The 27681-nt window shown below is 58.6% G+C and overlaps 1 protein-coding gene across 6 annotated transcripts in view; it reads left to right on the top strand.

Annotated features, from left to right (window-relative positions):
- Nucleotides 1-27681, top strand: part of MYO7A (myosin VIIA) — an 85740-nt gene that overhangs the window by 21920 nt on the left and 36139 nt on the right. For 4 of the 6 annotated variants that reach the window (XR_011541124.1, XM_070624001.1, XM_070623999.1 and 1 more), the window contains exons 5-20: nucleotides 4111-4128; nucleotides 5457-5641; nucleotides 6199-6320; nucleotides 6414-6556; nucleotides 6838-6951; nucleotides 8148-8301; nucleotides 9372-9448; nucleotides 10087-10206; nucleotides 11028-11170; nucleotides 12125-12335; nucleotides 12875-13010; nucleotides 15521-15627; nucleotides 21352-21489; nucleotides 23352-23510; nucleotides 23938-24030; nucleotides 26189-26283. Coding sequence is in view for 5 of the 6 variants with exons in the window: in XM_070624001.1 (XP_070480102.1) it covers nucleotides 4111-4128; nucleotides 5457-5641; nucleotides 6199-6320; nucleotides 6414-6556; nucleotides 6838-6951; nucleotides 8148-8301; nucleotides 9372-9448; nucleotides 10087-10206; nucleotides 11028-11170; nucleotides 12125-12335; nucleotides 12875-13010; nucleotides 15521-15627; nucleotides 21352-21489; nucleotides 23352-23510; nucleotides 23938-24030; nucleotides 26189-26283 (2015 nt within the window). In the remaining variant the exon portion in view is untranslated. The remainder of the gene's footprint in view (nucleotides 1-4110; nucleotides 4129-5456; nucleotides 5642-6198; nucleotides 6321-6413; nucleotides 6557-6837; nucleotides 6952-8147; nucleotides 8302-9371; nucleotides 9449-10086; nucleotides 10207-11027; nucleotides 11171-12124; nucleotides 12336-12874; nucleotides 13011-15520; nucleotides 15628-21351; nucleotides 21490-23351; nucleotides 23511-23937; nucleotides 24031-26188; nucleotides 26284-27681) is intronic. The other 2 variants (XM_008539313.2, XM_070624000.1) reach the window with 1 other exon arrangement.

Genomic DNA, 27681 nt, shown 5'->3' with positions numbered 1-27681 from the left:
ACTCTCAGGGCCAGCGTCCATCCCCTCAGAAGCCCTGGCATTGTGGCCCCTCAGCTGCCAGGAGGCCCTCCACACCCTCCCCACTCTGGGTCCCTCTGTGGCTTTGGGCTCCCAGGGAGAGGCTGTGCTCCAGTCCTTGACGACTGTCCATCACATAGGTGGAGCGGGCAGGGCCCCTTAGGCCCTCTCACTCTGTCCCTCACCCAGAGAGGGGCAGGGCACGGATGGCAGCTCCAGACGTGAGGAGCGTCACTGAGCTAGCAAGTTGGGACTAGAAGTCCAGCCCAGGCCGGAGTACCCCATGGGGAGTCACTGGTGTCTGCACCCCGGTTCTTGGTGGTGCCCTCCTTGGCAGGTGGACACAGGAGGGTCCTGGGGCTCGCCATGGCCGCTCACCCAGGCCCCGGCTGAGTCTGAAACTCGGGTCTGGAAGTCAGCAGGGAGCCCCCCTCCTGCCTGCCCAGGAAGACCACTGCCAGAGCTGATGTCCTGAGCCAGCCTCCTGTCAGGAGGAGGCCGAGGGCCCCTCCCAGGGAGGAGCTGAGTGAGACAGGAGCTGTCTCCACCGGGACCCCGCAGACCATGTCTAAGGATAACTCAGAGGCATGTACTTGGTTATTTTGCGTGCATGTTAGTGATTTTGCAGGCAAACTGGTTCCTCACATGTGGGGAGTTGATTGGTCGCTTGAATCAAGGAGGAGAGGCAAACAGGATTCATGGGGAGAGGGAGGAAAAAACCTCAGACGGTCCAGGCTCAGGGAACCCTGCTTGTGGCGTTGGGGGCGTAGACTGGTGAGCTGGCAGCTAGCAGAGAAATCAGCCTGGACGTTGGGTCCTTGAGTAGGCCAACCAGGGGATCCAAGAAAAGACTTCCAGAGCTGTCTGGATTCTCCAGGAAACCTCGAGATCTGCACCATTTGCCTCATTAGGAGTTTCTCCAGTAACCTTTCTGCCGCTTTTCCGGGTGAGGGAAAGGAGATGGGAGGGGACAGGGGATGCAGCCGTGATGAGGGGTCTCGGCTGCCTTCCTGTTCGGGGCCTCAGGGTTGGGAAACCAAGCCACGGCCCTGGGAGCGCCGCAGCGTGGATAGTCCGTGTGCCTAAGAATCTGGGTGTCGGTTGATCTGGGGAGCTGGGCTCCAGACCTGCGGGGTTCTGGGAGGTCTCCTCCATTTGCCGGCTCCCCACTTCTGTGACTGAAGAGGTGAAGGAGGGTTAGAGCCGGGCTTTGAAGAAGCAGCCGGGCCATTGTCCAACCCGGAAACCATCCCTGCCCCTAACCACGGCAGCCCCTGGTCACTTCTTGGCTTGGGTTGCCCTGGGCACAGGCCATATGTCCAGGATTTCCTCAGATTGCTGTGCTGCTCCCAGCCGTGGGCTGGGCGGACGCTCTGTCCCTGACTGTCTGCCCTGGGCCTGCCTGCTCCGGCTGGCCTGCCCCCAGGAGCCTGAGGGACAGCAGCCCAGGGCCATACATCAGCCCTGCGCACCTGAAATTGGGGAAAGCCCACAGAGGACACCTAGCAACCTCTACTGGGTGGTCTTGGGGGCTGTCCCTGGGTCCTGCGGGGAACAGGTGGCAGGGCTGCTGGGGACCTGAGCTCCTCAATGCAGAACAGAGGCTGGAGCCCTGGTCTGGGAGGTAGGAGGCCTGGGTCCAGGTCTTGGCATGTGGCCTTTGGGGAGTCCCTGCCCCTCTCTGGGCTCAGCCTCCCCTCTGGCACAATGGGGAGACTTCTTGGGTGGGCACCTCTGTGACTCTGGGAAGCTGTGTGTGTCCCGGGATGTGTGTCTTGGTCTCTATGGCCCGCTCAGGGGGAGGCCCTGGGGCTAGCAGGCCTGGGGGCCTTCCTGGAGGAAGTAGAGCTATTCCTGCCACATCTCCTGGGGCATGTCTCTGGCGCCAGAGAGGCCCTCTCATCTCCACCTGGGGACTTGGGGGCCCCTAGGGACCTGTGTGCTGTGTCCTTGGCTTAGAAATAATCCTTATCCTCCCCGGCCCCAGCCCCTGGCCCTGCAGGGCAGGTTTTATTACTGGAGACTTGAGCAGGAGGCCTGTGCTGGGCAGCTGGGCATTAACACTCTGCTGACGTGGGCCCTTGGAGAGAGAGGGCAGGAGGGCTCAGGGGGCAGTGCCGAGAGCCCTGAGGGATGGATAGCACCGAGGCCCACAGGGGGGCAGGAGGGGCCTTGGTCTCACTGTCAGCAGTGGCCAAGCTCCTTGCTTCCTCCACTCCCCTGATGGCCAGCTCAGCAGTCCCACAGGTGCATTCCTTGGATTTGGGGAAGCCCAGGAGGGGAGGCGAGCTGGGCCTCTGGTGCCAGGGTCCCTACTTCCTCCCACTCCCCGCTTATCTGCTGTGTGAACTTGGCAAGTCCCTCCCCTTCTCGGAGGCTCATCTCTCCCATCTGGGAAGGGGGGACATGACCACACCTCACAGTGTGGAGTGGGGGGAAGCTGCCAAGTCCTGCCTTCCGGGCAGCTGCGGTGACCTTGCCCTTCTGCTGGGGACGGTCCCCTCCCCGAAGGAAGAGGCCGCGTTCTTATCAGTTATTTTGAAACAGGCTGTGATGGATCACACAGGAGGGTGCCCGGCTTCCTGCAGGGGGGTCATCCCAGCTTGGACCTGAAGGGTGAGCGGAAGGTATCTGGTGCACAGGCAGGCAGTGGAGTGTGGTGCCTTTAGCTGAAGATTGAATGTGGAGGGAGCCTCTGGCTGTGGGCTGTGGCTGGCGGGGCCAGGGCTGGGGCTCAGGGCTTGGGGTCTTGTGGGCAGGGAAAGGATATGGACTTTGTCCTGAGGCCATGAGAAGCCACCTGAGGGTTTTCAGCAGGGTCATGACATGGACAGGTTCTTTAAAAGCTGACCCTGGCTCCCAGTGGAGGATACATTGTAGGGGGTAGTGGGGAAGCCAGGAGCCCAGAGGGGAGGTGCCTGGCCAGGGAGGTGGTTGTGCCAATGGAGAGAGCTGGGCTGGTGTGAAGGAGAGAGAGGCATCGAGGGGCCTTCAAGGTCTCGCCTCGGGTGAAGGATAGTGGTGGCACTGTTGGTGGAGATGGGAGGCTGAGAAGGAGCAGGGTTGGAGGGGAGGGCGAGCTCTGGGCTGGACAGCTGGTGGACATCAAGTGGGACTTCCAGGAGGCAGGGCGCTGAGGGACCTGGGGCTCAGGAGGGCCCCCTGGGCTGTGGGCAGATGGAGAGGGCCGTGGAAGCTGTGGGTGGGACAAGAGGGTCCAGGTCCAGCCCCAGGAGGGCTTCTCATGGTGTCCCAGTGCACACTTCACTCTCTCTGGCACTGCCCCCGCCCTGTGCTCAGGCCACCTCTGTCTGCCTCTGACTCCCCCATTGCCTGGTTCATTAGGTCTGAAACAGCGTCCCGGGCTCCAGCCTCCGCAGCTGCTATTCATCCTCCCACGGCTGCCAGGGTGACCTTTCTCCAGCAGACCTCCCAAATGGCACGCCCTTTCACGCCTCTGTGCTTGATTCCCACCGACAGCCCTCTGCTCCCCGCTCCCACCCCTCCCACCTCAAGGAACCCACGGGCCTCCTCTGAGCTCCCACACCCCCGGGCTTTCCCTCCCTGGCCTCCATCCTCCCCGGGTGTCTCAGTGAAGGATTCTCGAACGACTGTATGGAGCCAGCCTCATGCTGTGTGATCACGGGCCAGGAGGTGGAGGATCACATTATTGAGGAAGTATCAGGAAGAAAGGAAGGTGGCACTTAAGGACAGCCAGTCTGTACCAGGCAGCTGTCAAAGGTTACGCCCTTTGGTCTTAACAACAGCCCTGGGAGGTGGGTGTTAACTGCACCCCCCTTTTCCAGATGAGGAAACTGAGACTTAGAGCAGCAAAGTGATCCGCCAGAGGGATGCTCATTGTGGCTGACTCCCCCACCTGGGGACCAGAGTCTCGCTGCTCCCACAGCTAGGCAGGCCGGGCTGGAGGGGATGGTGGCTGAGGTGTCCTGGGGTGGGAGGTCAGTGGGTTCTGCTTGGAGGAGTTAGCCCAGCCCTGGGCCATGTGGGCTGTCATTGGTGGAGAAGGCCCTTATGCCCCACTTACCCACTGACTAGCTCCCTTCTCTCCTGCCCCCCACTTTCCAACCTCAGACCAACTGTGGAGGGCGGGTGAGTGTGGCCCAGCTCTCGCCATGTGCTCGGCCTGGCCGCTCCCCCTAGCCTCTCTCCCCAGCCCGCCCCGTCTCTTCCCGCTTGGGCTCTTGCGCATGGTCAGTCGGTCAGCATGGCGAGGCTGAGCTGCTTCTGGCGTGGGCTGCTTGGATGGGAGAGGAGAGTCCTCTGGGGCCCAGGGGAGGGCGGTCTGGCCAGGTCCCCTGGCCCAGGGAGGGCAGAGCCAGGACTGGAGCCTGGGTCTCAGGTGCCCAGGGCTGCTTTGTGTGGCCACCTGGCCTGGGGTGGGCGTTTCCCTGGCAGGCCGTGTGGCACAGTGCCTTCCCTGCATGGCCACCTTGGGCTGAGGCTGCTTGGGCACAGTTGTGGTCTGGTGTGATGCGCTGAGCCCTGGGCTGGACGAGGTGGGCGGGGCTGTCACCTCCCCTGTGCCTTCACATCTTGCTTCAGCCTCTCCAGGCCCAGAGGTCAATACATCCATCACCAGTTATGGGCTGGGCCTGACCTTTTCAAGCAGAGGTGGGGAGGGTTGGGAGGAGGGAGCATTCTGAGTGCCTCATTCCACCCTGGCGGCAGGAGGGCCAGGCCATGCTGTCCCCTGTGTGGCAGGGCCCTAGGCCCACAGCAGGACGTGTTGCACACAGGTAGTCAATCTACACACTGAGAAAGGAGCCCAAGGAGAGAAAGCCCCCCAGAAGGCTCTCTGAGGTGCACCTGGCCCCCGCACCTGCGCTACCCAGGACGGCTAAGGGTACCGTGTCGCTCAGAGCATGGGCTCCTCTGCCCTGAAGCAGTCCTGCCGAAACTGGGGCCCACCCAGCCCCCAAACCACACACCTGGCCCCTTCAGCTCTTTGTGGCTTCCCCTCACCTCTCACCAGCCCAGCCTCCACTCTGAAATGGTCCAGTTTATGGATTTCACTCCAAAAGTTTGGGATGCAGGCCTTGGAGGCAAGGGTGGAGCCAGTACTGGAGGAGTATGTGTGCTGTGAATTCCACAGTCCACTATTTCCATGAATTTTCACACACAGTGATATTCTGCCCATTTTACATATAAAGATAAGGCTATGGAGGCTTAGAGCCCCTCCCTCCTCCCCCCGTTCCCTCCTCGCTTCATCAAACGTCACTGAGCACCTGCTCCGAGCCAGACCCAATGCTGGTCTGAAGGCACCACCCCCAGCTCATAGGGAGGCAGGATTCTGACCCCAGGTCTGTGTGACTCCAAAGCCAGTGCTCTCCCTTCCAGAGGGCAGAGCTGGAGAGCTTTCTAGAGGCAGAGCCGCCCACATGGGAAGTGGTGAGCTCCCTGTCCTTTGTTGCCCGCAGACATACACGGGCTCTATCCTGGTGGCCGTGAACCCCTACCAGCTGCTCTCCATCTACTCGCCAGAGCACATCCGCCAGTATACCAACAAGAAGATTGGGGAGATGCCCCCCCACATCTTTGCTATCGCTGACAATTGCTATTTCAACATGAAACGCAACAGCCGAGACCAGTGCTGCATCATCAGGTGGGTGGCCCAGTACCAGCGTGGCACTCCAGGCTTAGCACCCAGATCTCCAGCTCTGAGCCCCACTAATGCCTCTGGGGATTGCCTATACGGTCAGAAATGCCATGAAGCTCAAGAACCAGACCGTATGTACTCTGTGCTGCATCCTAATGTAGAGAATCACCTCCTCTTTCCCAAGTCTTATATCTCTATTAATGCCACCAAAGCTCATGTTAGCTTTTGAGTCCAGCTTTGTTTACTGCTGGCTCCTATTAAACTATGATCACTTGAAATCTCAGGCTCCTGTTCTCTCTTGGGCAGAGGGTATAAGGACAAAGCATTGATGGAATATCTAACAGGTGCATGCTCTATGGCAAGAATGGATGGAGGGGTGTGAGTGTCTGAATGAAGGGGAAGGAAAGTAACCCTTGGATGTGGCAGAGCACTGAGCTCCTTTAGCCCTCCCCCAGCCCTGGAAGGTCCTTACTGTCAGCCCATTTTACAGATGGGGAGTTTGGGGGGGGGAGTGCGGCTGGGGGCTGTGACAGGTCCTGCCTCTCCCTGGGCCTCCTCTGCAGTGGGGAGTCTGGGGCAGGGAAGACAGAGAGCACGAAGCTGATCCTGCAGTTCCTGGCAGCCATCAGCGGGCAGCACTCGTGGATCGAGCAGCAGGTGCTGGAGGCCACCCCCATCCTGGAAGGTAGGCCTGGGGCTCTCAGGGCGTGGCTGGGCGCCAGGGCGGAGGGCGGGGGGAGGGGCTGACCTCGCCTGTGAGCCTCTCCCGACCCTGCAGCGTTTGGGAATGCCAAGACCATCCGCAACGACAACTCCAGCCGCTTTGGGAAGTACATCGACATCCACTTCAACAAGCGGGGCGCCATCGAGGGCGCCAAGATTGAGCAGTACCTGCTGGAGAAGTCACGCGTCTGTCGCCAGGTGGGCTTGAGCCCCGGGGCAGGGCTGTCCCGGCACAGGACCCTTAGCCTCTGGGTGGCTGGGACACATGGGTTGCACAGCCTGCTTGTCCCTCTGCAGCTGGCTGCCTGCTGGCCTCAGTGCCTGCAGTCCCACCAGGACCCCCACCCTGGGGCTCGTTCATGAAACCACTGGTTGACATAGTAAATAAACCACGTTTGCTGTCTCCCCTCCCACGTGGACCTGTCTGGTTCCTAATGGCCTTCCCCCGTCCCCCTGACACCTCGTGACCACCTCTTCAGGCCCCAGATGAACGGAATTACCACGTGTTCTACTGCATGCTGGAGGGCATGAGCGAGGAGCAGAAGAGGAAGCTGGGCCTGGGCGGGGCCTCCGACTATAACTACTTGGCCATGGTGAGGCCCAAGTGGGGCACCTGGGGAGGGGACACCCATCCCAGCGAGGTGGGGGCACCCACCCAGCCTCTCCCCAGCTCCAGGCCTGGGGGGGTGGGAACTTCCCTGTGGGCTTTCACCTGTCCCCTGACCTGCCCAGGCCGCCCTGGGCCTGTATATGCCGTAGGGCCTGTCCCCTACTTGCAAGCACGCACCTGCTTGCACAAGCATCTAGATAATTTCTCACCGTAGATGCATATTCCTAAACGGGTGTAGTCCTCCCAGATGCAGGGACCCATAGACACACACATGCCCCCATGGACACACACATGAACCTGCCCGCACACGTTCGCGGTGTTAGTTCAGTCGTTGAGGACGTGAAGACTGGTTGCTCAGCCAGGCCCCCAGGGTTGTACGGCGCAGGCTGCTGCGGCTTCAGCCTCGAGGGCTCACTGGTCTCAGGGCCCAGGGTCCAGCCTCTTGCTGCTGTCAGGCCACCAAGGAGAAGTAGGCCCTGGGGCCGTCGCTGCCTCCTGCACCAGTGGGGGACCATGCGCACAGCAGGCTGTGTTGGGGGCACCAGCTTCCTAAGCCGTGGGGAGAGCCCGTGCCTGTTTGCCTGGAGCTGGGCCAGGCCACATGGACACAAGTGTGGGCTACGGCACCTGAGGGATGTGGGACAACAAAGGGGGGTGTGTGTGTGTGTGTGTGACGTGGGCACTCCCTGTGGCTGGCTGACACAGTTGAACACATATACACGCACACACACACCACAGGTCTCATAGGCACACACAGTGGACAGACTCCTGTCGACGCTCCGTGTGTGTACACTTACCCCTCCTCCTTCCACACCAGGCTGCACCCGGTGAGGGCTCAGTCCCTGAGTGCAGTGTCCGTGGGGCGGGGGAGCATGGGAGGACCTTGGTGCTGTGACTGCCTGGCAGGGTGACGGGCAGGCTTGGCATCAGTGACCCGGCTCCTCTCGCTCATGAGAGGAAGGGGCATCGGGGTGCCCAGAGATGGGAAGTGTGTTCTTGAGAAGCCCAGGCAGGAGCTTTCTAGATTTCCAGAGGAGTCCTGGTGCTTACTGGGCGAGGTCGGTGCCCAGGGGCCCCGGGCTGGCCTGGCAGAGGGTCCTTCAGCCCAGGCACTGCCTCTCTGGGGGCCCCCATGGCCTCCCTGACCCCTCCTTCACCCACTGTGCCCCTGTCCCCCAGGGGAACTGCATAGCCTGTGAGGGCCGGGAGGACAGCCAGGAGTACGCCAACATCCGCTCGGCTATGAAGGTGCTCATGTTCACCGACACAGAGAACTGGGAGATCTCGAAGCTCCTGGCCACCATCCTGCACCTGGGCAACCTGCAGTATGAGGGTGAGGGGCCTGAGTGGTTCCCCCAAGCCTGCACTGGATCCAAGGGCAGCACGACACCCAGCTGTCCGTGGGGTGTCGGTGGCTCAGTTTCTGTCCCAGCATGTACCCTCTTTGGGATGGAAGCTGGGGTCAATTCACCTGTGGGTAGATTTGAACAGGTCTGCTAGCCTCAGGGGTGGTTTCACTGTGCTGAAATTCCACCATAGGGATGTACAGATAAAGTATATGGGGGTTGATTATGGGCCCTTTAAGACCCCTTCTGAATTTGGTTTCTTCTTTAAGGTCAGATGTCTTGGAGAGAGGGTAGATCTTTGAACTAATTCATACTAAAGTGTGAGTGACTGAGCCGCCATCTTCAGAAAAGGGGGAAGGCTAGGGAAGGGAACATGTTCACTCATCTAACACTCCCTGGGCACCTACTATGTACTGGGCTAGGAGGTGGGTCCTCTGAGGCAGGCACCAAGCCCCACTCTGCTCTTGCTCTTGGTACCCAGCCTGGTCCCTAGACAGAGTAAGACCTGACCCTGAAGTCAAAACTGTCCCTCTGGGGAAGTTTGCTCCGTGAATGAATGAGTCATCCCAGCTCTTAAGGAGCTCACAGTCTAGTGAGTCTTGAAAGATTAAGAGACATGGAGAAAGGATGCATTAGGCTGAAGGAAAAGTTTGTGCAAAGGTCCTGAGGCCTGAAAGAGCAGGGCATCTGTGGGGAAGGGCAGGCGGTATCAAGCACTGAGCTAGGCAAGTCCACGAAGCCTGTCTCATAGGAGCCACTGAGAGCTCTGGGGAGTGGAGGTTGCGGGAGAGGAGTGTGGCTGCCAGTGTCTGCTCCTCAGATGCCAGGCGTGGAGCCAGGTGCTGGTGTCCACAGTTCCCACCCTCATGGTGCCCGTAGCTCATGGTGAGAACATACATCAAACATATTGACCCAGAGAGGCATGTACTCACAGTGCTGCTGCCCTCTGTGATGGGGAGGCCCCTGAGAACAGGCCTGGCAACCTGGGCCTCCGAGCCGGGCCCCTGGTCCCCACGGTGCCCGCCATCCTGACACTGCGCCTTCTTGCTGCCAACAGCCCGCACGTTTGAAAACCTGGATGCGTGCGAGGTCCTCTTCTCCCCGTGCCTGGCCACAGCCGCGTCCCTGCTCGAGGTCAGTGTTTGGCCTCCTGTCCCTGCGGCTGCTCTGTTTCTCTCAGAGGGACAGGTCTGACTTCAGGCTTGGGGAGCTGAGCAAGTAGGGACTGGGGGGCTGGGGCCCTCTGCCAGGAGAGTTCCGGAAGTTCCATATTGAGAACCAACTGTGTGCAGGGTCTGTGCTGGACCCGGTCCCAGTGGAGGAGTGGAGCCGGAGCCTGGGCGTCTCACAGCCCGTCCCAGCCCGGCGGCCCCTGGGGGTGGCAGGGGCATGGGGGCCCTGGGCTGGGGCCCTGAGGACGTCAGTCTGTCAGTCTTTTAGCAAACGCTTACTAGGTTCTGCCCTGGGTTGGAAAACTGGGATGAATAAAGCTGAAGTCAGAGCCAGTTGTGGGAGGAACAGGCGACCCGCTGGCGGGGGGTGGGGGAGGTGGGGGGGTGCTGTCGACGAAAGAGCAGCTCCTTCCAGGCAGTGTTTTCGCGGGATTTGATCGGTGGGAGGATTTGGCTTTGGGGCCATGGGGAAGGGCCTTCTCAGTGAAGGGAACAGCCTGAGCACAGCCTGGCTGGAAGGCAGGAGCGAGGTGGAGGTGTGGGCAGAGGGAGGGCCGGGCTGGCGGGTGGCTGGGTGAGCGCCTGAGGTCACCCCACCAGGTGAACCCTCCAGACCTGATGACCTGCCTGACCAGCCGCACCCTCATCACCCGGGGGGAGACGGTGTCCACCCCGCTCAGCAGGGAGCAGGCGCTGGATGTGCGAGACGCCTTCGTCAAGGTGGGCCATGGCGAAGCAGCCGCCGGCTCCCCTGCACCTCGGGAGGTTGGGGTGTTGATGCTCAGGACCCTCAGATTGCATAGAGCTGGAAGGACATGGGGGCCTTGACCCCAAAGTGGCCTTGGGTCCAGACTCCGGCCACTGGCTCTCTCTGTGGCCTCGGCAAGAGTCTGTCTTCCCCTGAGCCACATTCGTCCCACAAGGGGTTGGGTGTTGTGCTCTCCAGGGGCCGTGCCAGCTCTGGTCCCCTCTAGCCTTCCACCCCTGGCCTCATGTGGGATCATGTTCATTGGGCACTCGGTCTGCTCTGCTGTTCCCAGCCCAGGGGACACCCTCTCTGGTGTCTCCTAAGAAGACACCGCAGAGGATGTGGGTTGGGTGGGGAGGGTCCCCAGTCCTTCCTGTTCCCACAGTCCCCCCTTTGCCATTCATTGAGCGCCTCCCCTGCACCGGGTCTGTGCTGGGCTCTGGGACCCTTGAGATACCCAGAGCTGATGGGACAGACAGAGATGGATGAGAGATGGAAGCCCAAACACAGGAAGCTCCTTCCCAACCGGCAAGGTCAGGGAAGGTTTCCCGGCAGAGCTGGTGTCTCAGCAGAGCTTTGACAAACGAGGAGGCATTGTTCTAGCAGGAAGGGTGCTCCCGGCAGAGGGAACAGCTTGAGTAAAGGCTTGGGGGTTGCAAACGGCATGCTGTTCCATGGAAGAAGCTTGAGTGGGGCCGCCAAGGGCCCAGAGCCTGATCTGTCTCCCCGGGAGGTGCGGCTGGCCCGGGAGGTGCGGCCGGCCCAGGGCTGACGTGGCCGGCCCTCTGCTCAGGGCATTTACGGGCGCCTCTTCGTGTGGATCGTGGACAAGATCAACGCAGCGATTTACAAGCCGCCCTCCCAGGAAGTGAAGAACTCTCGCCGGTCCATCGGGCTCCTGGACATCTTTGGGTTTGAGAACTTTGCTGTGAACAGGTACCACCTGGGGGTCTGCCCTGTGGGGATTTTCTTCCACAACATGGGCCTGAGAACTGTCACATCTCCCTATAAACCATGTTTCGTTGGCTCCAAGCATACTCTGGCGGGCCGTTGGAAATTTGACTTCAGTCGTCCCGGTGGGCCCCATCCCCACCAGTGCCCGGGGTCAGCTGGGGCCAGCAAGGGTGGTGGGGATGCTCTACACGCCAGGCCCCACCGCTGATCTGCCCGGTGTCCAAGCTGCAAGGGGCCTTGAAGCACGCGAGGCCGGGCTTGAGCCAAGCTTGAGATGGGCCACGCTTGGGGTCCTGCACCCCTTGGGGGCCATGTGAGGGGCTGACGGATGGAGCAGCCCACTCTGCCCCACCTCCTAGCTGCGTGACTCCTGGCAAGTCACTTCAATAATTCAATTCCTGCAATGTGTGACGTCTCAAAGCCCCCACACTGAATACACCAAGTGTCACCTGCAAGCAGGCTCAGTTGGCGGCTCAGAGATGTCAGCTGTCAGTCAAGGCTCTGCTTGCCAAATCTCATCAGCCCCCTTCCCACGTCCGGGCACTTTGGGTCTCTCTTTTGGCCCACCTTCCCCGCGCCCTGGCTCTTCCCATCCCAGGGGCTCTGTCAGGGGTTTGGTGCCCACCCGTCAGCCCTCTCACAGGGCCTGGTCATGCAGGGAAAAAGGGTTCTAGCCTCAACTCTCCTTGTGACTCACTGGGTGACCTTGGGCAAGTGCTTTGCCCTGGCTGGGCCTCGGTGTCCTCTTCTGAACGTGGAGGGGGTTGGAGTTGACGATGCTGCCCTGGCTCAGAGGTTGGAGATGCCATGATGGGAACAGGGTGGCCAAGGGCATGCTGCACGTGGAGTGGAGCCAGGCCCCTGAGTGGTGAAGCAGGGCCTGAACCACACCCCCCCTCCCCGCCCCCGCGTCCCCCGTGCCCCGGGGCCCTGCAGCTTCGAGCAGCTCTGTATCAACTTCGCCAACGAGCACCTGCAGCAATTCTTCGTGCGGCACGTGTTTAAGCTGGAGCAGGAGGAGTACGACCTGGAGAGCATCGACTGGCTGCACATCGAGTTCACCGACAACCAGGACGCCCTGGACATGATCGCCAACAAGCCCATGAACATCATCTCCCTCATCGACGAGGAGAGCAAGTTCCCCAAGGTGGGCCTGCCGCAGGGCGGGGTCCCCTGCTGGCCGCGGGCAGACAGCTCCCCTGCGCACTCCGAGCCCCAGCTTTCCTCACATGTAAAATGGGACAATGACACCCATCTCTCAGGGTGGCTCTGGGGCCAACTCAAGTGCATTCATCTGGCATTTGGGGGTCACCTACAGTCCCCTGGGTGCTGGACCAAAGGATGAAGATCTGAGCACTCAGCTGGCACAGAGTAGGTGCTGCAGACACGGAATATGTCTCGGAGTCAGAGAGGGACTCCCAGGATTTTAATCAATTTTAATCATGGGAAATAGATTTTCTAAACTGGAATATACTATCAAGGTGGTGTAGTTGCAGTTCACCCACTTAACAGATGGGGAAGTGGGGTCCACAGAGCTACTGTGTGGGGTATAAATAAAGGGAGGGGAAGCTTTTAAGAAAGACAAAAGACGGGGTGCAAAGACGTGGGGCAGGAAAGGCAGCGCGGCCTGGTGGAGGGGGGTGGGGAGGAGAGGGCAGCTCCACAGCAGCCCCTCGGTCCCCACAGGGCACGGACACCACCATGTTGCACAAGTTGAACTCCCAGCACAAACTCAACTCGAACTACGTTCCCCCCAAGAACAACCATGAGACGCAGTTTGGGATCATCCACTTCGCAGGCGTCGTCTACTATGAGAGCCAAGGTATGGGCGCTGTCGGCCGCTGTCTCTCTCGGCCTGGGCCCTCCCCGCCTCCTCCAGCCCAGGACTGAGACGCCAGGGGCCTGGAATGCAAAGAGGGAAGTGGCCTTAGGGAACACTGGGCTCAGGGCTCTTTTTAATTTTTTTAAGAGATTTTTAAAAATTGTGGTAAAATATATGTAATGTAAAATTTACCACTTTAGCGGTTTTTAAGTCTACGGTTCAGCGGCATTAAGTGCCTTCACAATATTGTGCGCCAATCACCGTTATCCATTCCCAGAGCCTATGCGTCACCCCAAATAGAAGCTCTGCATCCGTTAAACAATAACTCCCCATCCTCCCACCTCCTAGCCCCTGGTAACCTTTATTCTATTTTCTATTTCCACGTATTTGATTATTCTGAGTACCTCATATAAGTGGATTCATGCAGTGTTTGTCTTTTGTATTTGGCTTATTTCACTTAGCACAATGTGCTCAAGGTTCATACGTGTTGTAGCACATGGCAGAATTTCCTTCTTTTTTATGGCTAATATTTCATTGTACATATATACACACCACATTTAATTTATCCATTCATCTATTGATGGATATTTGGGTCGTTTCCACCTTTTGGCTGTCGTGTATAGTGCTGCCATGAACACGGGTGTGCAAGCATCTGTTGGAGTCCCTGCTTTTGTTTAATTCTTTTGGGTGGGCTCAATGCTCTTTGGTACACATGGGGAAACTGAGGCTCAGAAGGGACGGGTAACTGTCCTTCCATGACATAGCCCATGAGGTGCAAAGCCAGGCCTTGAACCGGCCCGGTGACCACCAAGGTTCTCTCAGCAACAAGACCAAGTGAGAGCTTTGAAGGGGATGCAGCTTCTTCCTCATGGGACACGCAATCGGGCTCATTTTAAAGGTAGAAGTGAAGAGGAGGGTCACAACGGTCAGGCTTACCCACTTGGAATTCCGACAGGGACTGTCAAAAGTTAGCAGACCGCCCTTGCCAACCCCACCCTCCCACCAGACGTGAGGGGCTGGCCTCAGCCTCGGGCGAGGGCAAGGGCGCAGCAGCTGTGGGATGTGTCTGCGTTAACTCCTGCCGCTCAACCCCAAAGAGTCCCACCCACAGGTGAAGGCCAGGGAAGTTCAAAACAAGTCTGCCAAGAGACATGGGTTTCAGACTTGCTTGTCGTGTTGGTCCAGAAGGCGGTAGTGTGTGTCAGTGAGCCGTGCTGGAATCTGAAGGCTGCCAGCCCTCCTTAAAATACTGGACGTGAGATCTGACCCCGCTGTTAGAGAGGAGGAAGGCAACGTTATGTTTGAAGGACTGTCGGGCAAACAAATGGGGCTGTCGTTTGGAGTAACAGAGGATTGTGTTTTTCAGTTCGGTTCAACCACCAGTCACTGGGATGTGTTACGTACCAGGCTTCAGGCTGCTGCTGAGCATGCAGAAATGGAAACTGAGTGGACTCTGTGCGAAGCTATAAAACTGTAGAATGTTAGGTCTGGAGGGAACGTAAGGGGCACCTACTTTTATGGATTTGGAAACTGAGGCCCGGAGAGGGAAATGACTTGCTAACTAACCAGTTTTGAGCTGCTTTAAACACTTCAACCAGCATCTCCTGGTTTGCAAAGTACTGCTTTAATCCAGCGTTTCATTTATGAAGTGGGTGGCGTTAGGTGATTTGAAGACAAGCAAGAGCTTATGGGTACTATCATCCCCATCTGACATGTGAGGGAGCTGAGGCCCAGAAGGGGACCTTCCGAGGGTCCCAGAGTGAGTCTGTCACAGAGCTGTAATTAGAGCTTAATTCCATCCCAGCTCCAAAGTCTGTGAGGTGCAGGGCAGCCTCCCTGAGCTGGCACCAGGGGTCCTCAGTTTGAGTCTTAACTGCCTGTTGTGTCTTGCTGTGTGTTGTTAGACAACTTGCTTAGCTTCTCTGAGCATCGGTTTCCTCCCTTGTGGGATGGGGAAGATAATCCCCTCCCGTCCCGCACACACAGGGGGAGGTGTGAGCAGCGGTGCTGTGGGGGTCTTTGTAGATAGAATACAAGGCACTGTCCAGACACGAGGCATTTTAAATGAATTCCTTTTCTCTTAGCTAGTACCGCATCCACATGTGCTCTCTCCCAGGTGACACACTTACTTAACAAGGGTTTCTAGCACTTTCGTTCAAAAGACCAGGGCTGGCATTTCAGGCATTGGGGGATCAGTCAGGAAGGTGGCCTTGCTCCCTTCCGGGGATTGGGACCTCCTGCCCTTCTCTTTGACGAGGCCTGAGAGGGGACTGTGTGGTCGGGAGACGGCGTTCCAGTTCCAGCTCTGGCGCTGCCTTTCCCTGTGATCTTGGGCAAGCTGCTGTTCCCTCCAGGCCTCAGTGTCCCCCACATTAAAATGGGTGTAGTTGGCCTGGGTGAATTTTGAGGGTCCTCCTGGCTCAGACATTGCGGATCTGGGCAGGGCTGAGTCGTGTCGGCGGGAGGCTGCCGGAGCCGGCAAGATGTGACTGCTCTTTGTCGCTGCCCAGGCTTCCTGGAGAAGAACCGGGACACCTTGCACGGAGACATCATCCAGCTGGTCCACTCCTCCAGGAACAAGTTCATCAAGCAGCTCTTCCAGGCCGACGTCGCCATGGTAACGTGGGGGCAGGGCTTCCATTGGGTGGGAGGGGCCCCCAGAAGCCGGTCTGTGTCCAACAGCTTCACCTGAGGGGACATCTGCTGTGCTGTGAGGGGGCTTGGGGGCCTCCAAGATCCTCCCGTCTGGTCCTTTTGTACTGACTGGGGGTTGTGGGTGGGGTCACATGACAGGTCACAGAGCGGAGCCTGATCAGGACTCTGTTTACCCTGGGGGTCCCCCCCTCCTGGGACCTCCAGCCATTAACAGGGAGCGCTGGTGAAGGGAGCATGTCCAGCCTCGAGGACGTGGATGAGTGTGGGCGTTCAGAGAAACGGGCACAGAGGGTGTATTTGCGCCAGCCCTGCACCCATACGGGGGTGGAGAATTTTCCATCCTCTGCATCGCCTTTGTCCCTAGAGTGGTGGTCTGGTGGACTTGTTTCCTGCAGGAGTGTATGCCTTTTGATTTCCTATTTTCCTCCATCCCATGGCTTCCTGGAGGGTGCATCAAGGGGCTCACCAGGAGGGCACAGCGGCTGCCCCCTCGGTGCCTGTCCGGGTGCCCGTGCTGTCCTGGCCCCCAGGAGCCCAGACCTCTGCCCTGAGCATCCTCCTCTCTCCCTGGTGGGTTTGGCCCTCCGTTTTCTGACCCACCACGTTCTCCTTGCCCCCCATCTCGCCCTGCACTGTGGTTCCTGGCATAGTTTCTCTGTGGTTATTCATCGGGCACCCTCCGCCAGTCAGCAGCTGCTGCGAAGGTAAAAGACCCCGGCCCCGGCAGAGGATGGTGGGAGAGGCCTCGGCGGCCCCTGGGGAGGCTCTGAGGCTTGGGGAAAGGGCCGGCTGTTTCTTCTTTTTCTTTTTTTGGAGTGTGTTTTTTTGTGGCGTGGTTTGTGGAGTGGTTTTGTTTTTTGGGTTTTAGTCGTGTGTACTGCAGGCATCTCAGTTTCTTAAAGGAGGAAACTGAGTCTTAGAAAAAGAGGCAAGACTTGTCCAGCGTACCCCGTGAACCGGGGGCAGAGCGGGTACTTGAACCCCTGTCTCTCAAGCCCTGCGCCCATGTTGAGTCTCCCTGAGGCATCAAGTCCTGCTCCTTCCTCCCACCAGGCCCTGTGAAGCATTTCTCCATCTGAGCCTTGGTCAGACCCTCTGATAACCTTGTGGAGCAGGAGGGGCGGTGGTATTTTCTGCATTGGCAGATGGGGGAGTGAAGCTCAGAGATGGTGTGTGACTCACCCCACGTCACACATCCTGGGGAGCAGGGACTAGAAGTCATCACCCTGGACCTCCTTGGGCCCTGGAGCAGCATCCCTGCTGTGTCCTGGCAGCCACCGTCAGGTCACGGCTCCCCAGGTGCTTTAGGCCCCAGAGGTGCCGGGTAACCCTCAGCAGCAGTGTGGCTCTGCCATCCCCTTGGCCTCCCTTCTCTCTTCTCAACCCTCGGTTTCCTCTCTGCCTAATACTGACATCCTCCCGCATCTGATCTTATGCTCAGTCCCTCTTCCTTCCTGCATGTCTGGCATCCCCCTGCTGCCCAGCGCCTCGGAGAATTCTGAAACGATTCACGAAACCCACGGCAGCTGAGCAGAGCCTCAGGCATGTCAGGGAGCTGGACGGCGCCCTCTGTCCTCTGCCTGTGGGTCGGCTCTGTACCCCCCACCCCTGTCCAACACTGTGGCCCAGCCGCTGAAAAGATGAATGTAGGGCCACCAGCAGAGAGGGACCCTGGGCACTGAAGCTCCAGCCTCCAGCAGTTCCCACCCAAAGCCCGAGTGTTGTAGGGTCGCAGCACCCGTGAGCCAGGTATGGCTCTGGGCTCTCCCTCGTTCTTTCCTCTGGTCCCCAGCCCCCTACCCAGGTCCACCCTTCCTCCTGATCTTGGGTAGTCCTGGACAACCATCGAACCCATCTTCTCCTCCTACCCCTTCTCCGCTTCCAAACCGCCGGGAGGCATCCAGTTTCCTGTTCTGAGGCTTCTCTCCCTGAAGTTTCCTGTTCTGAGGCCCCTTCCCCTGGACCCTGGCACTAGAACCCACCGGTTGAGGAACCATAGGGTCTCCGGAAGTGGCCCACTCCTGAGGGAGTTTTGGGAGCACAGAATTAGAACACAGCAAGGACAAATTTGATACCAATGATATCTACTCTTCTGGGCCACGCTGTGAGCTACACACTTACACAGCAACCCTGTGAGTCTACTGCCCCCACATTACAGGTAAAGAAGCTGGGGCTCAGAGAGGCCAAGGTGCTTGCTCGAGGTCACACAGCTTGTGACACACAGGGATCGGACCCAGGTCTGCCTGGGGGAGGTGTGGGACTTGTCCAACGTCACATACAAATGAGGGCTGGAGTGAGGCTTTTCAGGTCCCTGCCCCTTTTCACTGTACTATGCTGTCTCTGTAAGCGTCCCCTCTAGGGAGAGAATGCTTTGCAACTGCTGGAAACATGATGGCTCTGTAAAGGGAAGTGGAAATCCGCTTGGTGAAGGGAGAGTGAGTAGGTCAGTTTATCCGAGGACAGAGTTCTGGTGCAGCGCTGTCCTCAGGCTGGAGGCCCGCACCCTCCTCCCAGGGATCTGAACGCCCGTCATGCAGGTCCCCGACCCCTGCACCTCCATCCTTGGACTCTTGTGTCTGCCTCCCCCGGGCGGCCCCACCCCAGCCACTGCTGCTGGAGGGATGGTGAGCGGCGAGGATGGGGGTTCTTCCAGGGCATTGTACACCCCCCCACTGATGTCTAACCCCAGTCACATGTCCAGGGCCCGGAGTCCACAGGACTCCTGTTCACTCCTCGTGCAGGTGCCTTCTCCCATCCACTCTTCCAGCCCCGTTCACCGCACGCTCAGGTGTCTGCCCCTCAGGTCTCCTCCGTGGAGTCATTTAACACTGACCTTTAGCCTTTTGACTTCCGCCTGTCCCCCAATCCCCAAATACCTGCAGGTTATCCCAGAAAACAATGAATATCAGAAAGGACAGCCCTTCTCCTCAATGAAATAAAACTACTTAGGGCAGAAACCCAGGGCAGTGAGAGCAGACCCTGCCACTCACAGCTCCCATTGGCTCGTTCCTGCATTCAGTCACAAACATTTATGGAGGGCCCGTCACACGCCAGACATTGTCCTATGTCCTGGGGACACACTAGTGAACAAAACAGAAAAAAGTCTGTGTCCTCATGGGACTTACATTCTGGCAGAAGGGGAAATAGTTAAGAAGCAAATAAAATAAGTAAAATATATAGTATGTTGGACGGTGATATAGGAGACAGAGAAAAATTAAGGAGGGAGGAGAGCCGGTGGTGGGGCTTGCGGTTTTGAGTGGGGGTCAGGAAAGGCTCGACTGAGAAGTTGATGAGGAGGTGAAGAGGCCAGCCACGGGCATTCTGGAGGAAAAGCGTTGCAGGGAGAGAGAACAGCAAGTGTGAAAGCCCGAAGGTGCTTTTGGAGGCCCACGCCTGCCTGGTGTGTTCCAAGAAGAGCAGGGAGGCTGGAGCAGCTGGAAGGGAGTGAGCAAGGTGGAGGAGAGACTGGAGGAAACGGGGACCAGTCTCTGCGGGGCCTTGTTCGTCCTTACAAGGACCTTGGTATTCATGCTGAGTGAACTGGGGAGCCATCGAGGGTTTGGAGCTGGGTAAGACGTGACTGGATTTGTGTTTTGACAGTCTCCCTCAGGCTGCTGTGTCTGTAGTGCAGTGGGGGGTGGTGTGGAATGTGGGGGACAGAGGGAGCGAGGCCAGTTTGGGGGTGATTGCCATAATCTGAGAGAGCCATACTGGCGCCCTGGACCAGGCTGACAACGGGGGAAGTGGTAAGAAGGGTCCGACTCCGGCTTCATTTTGGAGGTAGAGCCAATAAGATTTGCTGACATATTAGATGTGAGAGGAGTCGGGGACGGTTCCTAGATTTTTGGCCTGAGCAACTGGAAAGTATACAATCTTGGCGAGCCCACGAACACTAGGAACCAGTCCAGCACCGCTTCAGCTCAGCAAAGTGTTGTGGCTTTTTACATGTGCCAGGCCCTGGGGCACAAACGAGGCAGACCTGCGGGCTCACAGCCCAGCAGGGAAGACAGACAGAAGTAGTTTCAGTGTGATGTTTGAAACCAAAGAAGGGTGTGTGTTATGTGTAATGTGTGTGTGTGTGTATGTTGTATGTGTGTATTGTTTGTGTGTGCTATGGGTATTGCGTGTATGTGCTTGTGTGTATTCTGTGTGTATTGTGTGTATGTGCTGTGCGTGTGCCTATGGGTGTGCTCTGTGTGTGTTGTGTGTGTGTGCATATGCTGTGTGTGGTGTGTGTCTGTGTGTCCTGTGTGTATGAATGTGTGTCCTGTGTGTGCTCCTGGTGGGGGCTCTCACCCATGCTGAGGACACCCAGCCTGCACAGGCAACTGGGGTGGTCACCCAGTGCTGCCGCTGGACGCGGCTCTGAGGCCGCCGTGGGGCTGACCTGATGCTCGTCCCACCCCAGTGTGAGCACTGCCAGCTTCCTCGGCAAAACCCTAGCATATATTCCACATAAACTAAAACGGAAAATGCGGCCCATTTCAGACCAGCAGGCGTTCGCTGTCTCTTGGCCACTTCCCCTCAGTCTAGGGACGTGTCGTCCAACGTCACCATGGGCTCAACGCCTCTGGCCGCCCCACCCCCGGGCCCCAGACATCAAATGCACACTGCTGGTTTTTGGTGCTACAGGATATCAAATAAAATTATGACATTTAAATATAAAATCTTACAATAATAATCAAATTCACCAATAAGAAATTCTCACCCACATGAAATTGCCACGAAAGCGGTAACATCAAAATGCTCTGGAATCCAACCTGCTTTCAGCGTCCAGTTTTTCCATAGCCGTCTGAGACGGTCGCCTTCCGTCTGCTGCCGCTCGGGTCGTCCCCCAGCAGCCCACCTCATCTCACAGTGTGTGACAGGGCCCAGCAGGGCGGGAGCGCAGGGGCTGCTGGCCAGCTCACCCGCACCCATGGCGGCCGGCTCATTGGGCCTCGGGGGGCTGCAGGGTGGGAGGCCGGCTGGGTGCCTTCTCAGCGGCTTATGGGGCCACCCTCCCAGCCTGCTGCTGACCCGCTAATCCCACAGGGAGGGGAGGGGGCACAGGCAGCACCCTGCCACACACCCCCACGTGCACGCACGCACGCGCGCACACACACACACACACACATCCCGGTTCCCAGGTTGCTGTTTACCAACACGCGCCCTGCCCACCCTCCTCACAGCCCCGTCAGCTCGATGTATGGCACCATTCCCACTTAGGAAACTGAAGGTCAGCGCTGTTTAGTGACCTGCCTGAGATCACAGCTAGGGTGTCGTGGGGCCACGGTTTGAATTTAGGTCTGTCTTACCTGTCCCTAGAGACGACCTCTGTGTCCCGAGGTGACCAAGTCCGGCCACTCATTTATAGTGGGAAGGAAGGAGGGAGACTCAGAGAGGGGCTGTGCCTCACCCGGAGTCATCCAGCTCACCAGGGCGGGAACCCTAGGCTCCTGCTCCGCGTGCAGCGCTCCTCCTGGCCCAGACGCCACACCTCTGGAGGTCCTGGGAGGCTCCCCAACGGGTTCGTCCGGTGGGGTCAAGCTCCAGCCCAGACCCGGCGGGTCACAGGAAGACCCCAGCGCCGCTTGCCCGGGCCGGCGGCTCTCCCTTGGGCCCTGACCAGCGCCCTCCCCGCCGCTTCCCTTCCCGGAGGGCTGAGGGCCCGGCCAGCCCCTCCCACGCCCGGTCCGTCCCCCAGGGCGCCGAGACCAGGAAGCGCTCGCCCACACTCAGCAGCCAGTTCAAGCGGTCCCTGGAGCTGCTGATGCGCACGCTGGGCGCCTGCCAGCCCTTCTTCGTGCGCTGCATCAAGCCCAACGAGTTCAAGAAGCCCATGGTGAGCTGCCGGGCCCGCCGGGCCAGCGGGGACCAGCGTGGGGCGGGATGGAGGGCCGGGCGGGGGCTGGGCGGCGGGAGACTTGGTCGTCTCCGGGAACTGCAAGGTCCCGATTTACTGGAGGCAGCAGGTGCCCTGGAAGGAGCCTGGACTCTGCAGCGGGCCCCACGCAGGTTCAAATCCTGACTCTTAACACCTTCAAGGTGGGTGACTGGAGACAAGTCACTTAATCCTCTCATGCCTTAGTTTCCTCACTGGGCAGATGGAAACTGGGCAGATCCTACCCACCTCCTGGGGGTGTTCCAGGCAATAATGCAGCAGACTGCCTGGCCTCTAAGAGGTGTTCAGTAAGTGGCAGCCATGGTTCTTGCTGTGGTCCCCACTTTGAAAGCCCCTTCTCCTTCAGTAGGACAACCACCACCTCCTCCTTCAAGCCTTCCTGGATTCCTCTGGCTGGTTGGGAACATTCTGTTTTGACTCTTCTGAATAACATTTATTGGGTTCTTTCTGTGTGCCCAGCACAGGCCAGATTGTCCCTCTGCAACCCCATTCAACCTTCCCGATGGTCTAAGAGGGAGGGACTGTTATGGCCCCACATCTGAGATGCGGGACTAGAGGCTCAAGGACGTTAAGGGGCTTGAGGCTGCAGAGCCAGGAGCCTGGGCCGCTCCTCACTGGGGGCCCTCTCCTTCCATGGCTCTGGGAGGTGTTGTTTACCACAAGGCTCTTCCCAGAGGCCCAGGGAGAAGCTGGGGCCTGAGGGGTCCGGGGAGGGAAGGAAGGCGGGAGGCCAGATCTGGGCCAGGGAAAGTGCCTGGAGGGAGAGGAAGCAGGTGGCGGAAGCCTCCTGCTGGCCCTGCCCCTGCCCCCTGCCCCCAGCCCCCTGCCTGGAAACATTGCCTAGAGTGGGCTGGCCAGTCTCCCTGGGGCTCAGGACGTGGTCTGCAGGGACATGAGGGTCAAAGAGGGCTCCAGGGAGCCCCTCTAAGGCAGAGGGTCTGGGGACTGAGGCCAGGGACCAGCCAAGGCAGCTGGGTACTGTCTTTCCTGCTCTCAGATGCTGCCGGGACCTCCTCTGGGCCCAGACCTCAGCATCTGCAGCAGGATCTCCTCACTGGTCTCCTGCCACCCGCCTCCAGCCTCTCCTCCCCTGCAGTGAGAGACTTGGGTCTCAAATGCAAATCTGACCTGGTCACTCCCTGCTGCCCCACTAGTCCGGCCTCTGAGGCCCTCCCCAACCCTTCTGGGAGCCCGGGGCCAGGCCTGCCCTGTTGCCATCGCAAAAAGAACTTTGTGCCCATTAGAAAAAAAAAAATGTCTCCTCCTTAAGGCACCTTACTGTCAGCAGCCAGAAAGTTGTCTCAGTAACTAGAAATCTATGATGGCTGTAATATGAAGGGGGTCCCTGGGGTTGTGCAGGGCACCCACCACCGCACAACCATAGTCTTGGCATGGATTAGCCTTCTCGGTCCCCGTGAGTCCCCCGCGGAGTCCTTCGCTTTCAGGCTTCTGCACCTCTGCACATGCTTGCCCCGCCCTCCCCCCACCCCAGTGCCCTCTCTCCTCTCAGGGTTAGATCAAAGACCGCCTCCTCCATGAAGCCCCCTTGAGATATGCCAAGAGGAATTAAGCCATCTCTCCTCTGTGCCCCTAAACCATGCAGCTCACCCCACGTGAGAGTCTCATTTCGTGCTGCTTGTGGGTTTGAACTGCAGATTTGGGTCCATTCCTGCCTTTGCTCCTCATGTGCTGTGTGGCCTTGGCCTCTCTGGGCCTTTGTCTGGGGCTGGGAGAATGCAGAGCAGAGCTGGCCTCCCAGCGGGAGCCTCCAGCGCTGATGCCCTTGGCCCTGTGCCCGGCAGCTGTTCGACCGGCACCTTTGTGTGCGCCAGCTGCGGTACTCTGGGATGATGGAGACCATCCGAATCCGCCGGGCTGGCTACCCCATCCGCTACAGCTTCGTGGAGTTCGTGGAGCGGTACCGAGTGTTGCTGCCTGGGGTGAAGCCAGCCTATAAGCAGGTGCAGGGCTGGGGGCACAGACACTGGGAGGGAGGGTCCCAGCTCTGGGCTGGACGGGGCCCCAGTTTTCTCATTGGAGCATCACCTCGTCCATCTCAGCTACAGCTGGGAAAATTGGGGGTCAGGTACTGGAGTGCATCTGAAGGCTTCGATTGCCACTCTCAGCTGACATCAAATTCACACATGTGGTGTAATGAACAAGATCGGGGCTGCCGAGTGGGCCCTGGATGTTAGATGTGGGAGAGGGTTTCGAAATCATCCAACTAAGCTAAGGAGAAAACTGAGGATCAGAGAGGGCAGGACCCGGCCAGGGTCACACAGAGAGTCGGGGGCAGCGCTGGAGCCAGAGCCCTGCCTCCCACCCTCAGTAGGGACACTCAGGTGGTCTTCTACTGGCTGGGCTGCCCATTCCCTTGTGCACCCCCAGGACGACCTTCGGGGGACATGCCAGCGCATGGCCGAGGCTGTGCTGGGCACCCACGATGACTGGCAGATTGGCAGAACCAAGATCTTCCTGAAGGTGAGCATAGCCTCTGACCTCGGCAGACATGGGGGTCTGTGAACTCGCCGTCGTGGTGGGGACGGGTCCTCATGGCCTCTCTGGAAGAGGTGCAGCCGCAGAGGGGGCAGTGCTGGCCCCGTGCAGTCCTCCTGCCCTGCAGCTGTGGCCGGGAGGAGCCGGTGTGGGGCAAGTCTCTGGTGGCAGAGGGGAAATTGGTACTGAGACCATCTATGACCTGGGGGTCGGGTCAGAGCACTGGATGTGGGTGAGGAAATGGAAGGCCAGAGGTGGGCTCACCACGGAGTCCTGGATTCAGTCCTGACCCTGTGGAGTCTGCCCTGAGGCTTTGGGCAGGTCGCTGGCCCTTTCAGAGCCTTGTTTTCCCATCTGTAAGATGAGGTATACCTGTGTGTTGGGGCGGGGGAGGCTCATGAGTGTATCTTTAGGTCCCTTTCTGTGACTTCCTGCCAGATGGGGTTCATCCTAGGCTATGGTCGGCCATGGGCCACCCCCTCGCTCTGTAGGAGACCCGTTCCCACCCCCCTGAGCACGCACGTGGAGCTCCTCTGGCTCCCATCCCAGCCTGGCCAGGACACAGGGAGCTGGGTGGTTGGGGAGCAGCCAGGGCTGGGAGCAGGAAGCTGGTCCGTGGGGAGTCTTGGCCTTGGAGCAGAGCTTGCTGGGAGCTGGTGGTGGCGAGGCAGCTGCAGCGGGGTCAGCGTGAGCTCCCAGCATGCCAGCTTCCCTCTTTCCATTTCCGCTGTACTAGATTTCTGGCTGTCCTGGGTGACAGGGCAGGGCTCCTTCCTCTGGTGCGGGTGGGGCTCGGGCAATCCAGGGATGGGAGGCGCCCAGCCTGAGCTGGAGGGAGTCCTGGGGTCTAGTTTCATCCCTCCCCGGCTGAGGGGCCAGAGGCCCATCCCTTCGTCATCCTGAGCCTTCGTTTCCTCTCCAGAAAGGTGTGTCGATTGTACCGCCTGTGCATCTCACAGCTGCCACCTCGAAGGCGCGTTCTGTGCGCCAGGCCCGAGTGGGGCTTTTTGTCCATGATCTCATTTAGTCCTCCTGGCAGCCCTGTGAGGTAGGATTATTCTGCCCATTTCAGAGGCTCAGAGAGGAGAGGCGAGTTGCCCAAGGTCAGGTGCTGACCTTGAACGGAGAGCAGGGCTTCCAGCCTGGGTTGGTCTGACCCCAGCCTGTGTGTGTGAGGGAGGGTGTGCAGCACAACGGTGTCTGGTGCCGGAGAGCTCTGAGGATCATCATCGTCCCCATCCTCACCTCTCTGGGCTTTTCAGAAATGGGCAGTAGTTTTGAGAGTCCAACGCCCGCTTCTCATTCATTCATTCATTCGTTCAGCCTTGGCTGAGCAGCTCTCCTGTGCTGGGCCCTGTCCACGAGTGATGTGGTCTGTGACTCTCTGTGACTGTCTGAGACCCCCATGAGACTCAGCCTCCCCAGGGCAGGGCCCAGGTCTGCGTGGCTCACTGCAGCCCCACCCCAGCACCTGGCACAGTGCTGGCACATGCAGACATTCGATTCATATGTATTGAATGAATGATGGAGTTTCGTCTAACCGAAGTGAGGGTTGGGGGCTCGGCAGGGGTGAGGAGGAGAGAGGGCTGGAGAGGGCAGCAGGGCTCTATCATGGAGGGCCTAAGTGCCAGGGGAGGAGACCAGGCTGGACCCTGGGAACCGTGGGGTATCCTGTAAGATCCCCCCATGAGGGAGATCCAGAGTGGGAACGCCAGAGGCCAGGACACTGGGTAGGAGGCTGCTGCCAAGATCTTGGAGAGAAAGGACGGTGGCCTGGCTCAGGTCAGGGGCCAATGTGACAGAGACATCTAGAACAGTGGGAGCTTGGGCACAGATGGCCCAAGGGATTGGGATGAAACCAGAGTGTGTGCCTGTGGGGCCCTCTGATCCCATCCGGTCGAATCAGGCTTCTCCTGCTCCGTTTGTCCCACCCGGACCTCTGGGAAACAGCCACAGTTACCCTTCTCTGTATTAGTGGCTGCAGGAGGCTGCCCCATGGGGCCAGAGCAGGGCTGGGAGCTTGTGGGGCCCAACTGAGCCCCAGGCCTGGGCTCCCAGTGAAGGACAAGGCCCACTTGGGGTGGCCTCCGCCCTGGGACTGGAGACATTGGTGGGGGTACTGCTCAGGACCTCTGCCCTGCAGGACCACCACGACATGCTGCTGGAGGTGGAGCGGGACAAGGCCATCACCGACAGAGTCATCCTCCTCCAGAAGGTCATCCGGGGGTTCAAAGACAGGTACCTGCCAGCCCCAGCTCCTCCCCACCTCAGCCCACACACTGATGTGTGTGCGTGTGCTTGGCTCACCTCTCTTCCCCCCACATGAACACTAGGAATAAACATGCGCACCATGTGCACACACGTAGCATGCACACACGATCGTGCAGACACTGATGAACACACAGACACATGATTACACAGACCTGTTCCCGTCAACACACAGCACAGTACGCTCACCTTCATACAAGCACGCACACGTGGATATGTGAGGTGCACACACATGGCCACTCTGCTGGTCTTGGATGCCTGATGAAATTTCTTACAGAGGAAATTTGAGATTTTATAAATTACAAAGTGTGTCCCATATTCCATGTAAGGGACAAGCTGTGACAATTCACAAATGGCAGGGCTGACTCTGGAGTGTGATTCAGGCTCCACCAAAATCCCACAACCCGCCCCTCTTGCAGTTCGTCTAGTCACTCCCTCCCTTTCACCATCTGTCCGTCTGTCCATCCATCTGTCTATCTATCCATCCATCCACCTGTCCATTTAACCATCTGTCTGTCCGCCCATCTCTCCATCCTCTCCACAGTTGCTCTCAGTGCATCCAGGCGTGGCTTGTGGGCTCCCTCACACGCTGACACATCCACCCTTCACTCCTCCTTTATTTGTTTCTACACTCAGCAGACACCTGCTGTTTGGTTTGTGGTCTCTTTGTCCTCCATCAGGTCCAAGGTGACCATCGTCCTGTAGAAGCCAACTGGCATGTGCAGGGGGATGGCGCTGCACTCAGAGTCCGTCAGATGACGTGAGCTCAGTCCCAACCTCAGCGAGTCTCAGTTTCCTCATGTATAAAATGAAGACGTTAGTCAGGAATACGTGATGTTTACAGCGTTCAAAGCTTTTGATCTTTTTTTTTTTTTTTTGAGAAAGATTAGCCCTGAGCTAACATCTGCTGCCAATCCTCCTCTTTTTGCTGAGGAAGACTGAGCTAACACCCATGCCCATCTTCCTCTACTTTCTATGTGGAACGCCTGCTACAGCATGGCTTGATAAGCGGTGCTATGTCCACACCCGGGAGCCGAACCAGCGAACCCTGGGCAGCCGGAGTGGAACATGTGAACTTAACTGCTATGCTACTGGGCTGCCCCCAAAAGTTTTAACTTTTTATAGATTTTATTTACTTGTTATTCACACCCTTATTCATTCAGTAAACACCTTCTGAACGCCTACCTTACTGGGTTTCTGTGACTAGCCTGTGAGGCAGGCGAGGCAGCTATCAGTCTACCCATTTCACAGGTGAGGAAGCTGAGGCATAGAGAGCTTATACGCCTTTGCCCAAGGTCACGTAGCTGGAGAAAGAGAGCTGGCACTGGCCCTGCTCTCGCGATTCCAGACCCCCGTACCCTGGCTGCC

Source organism: Equus przewalskii, chromosome 6 (assembly GCF_037783145.1).
Source record: "Equus przewalskii isolate Varuska chromosome 6, EquPr2, whole genome shotgun sequence".
NCBI classification, from domain to species: Eukaryota; Metazoa; Chordata; class Mammalia; order Perissodactyla; family Equidae; genus Equus; species Equus przewalskii.
This window is presented reverse-complemented; position numbering and strand designations above follow the sequence as displayed.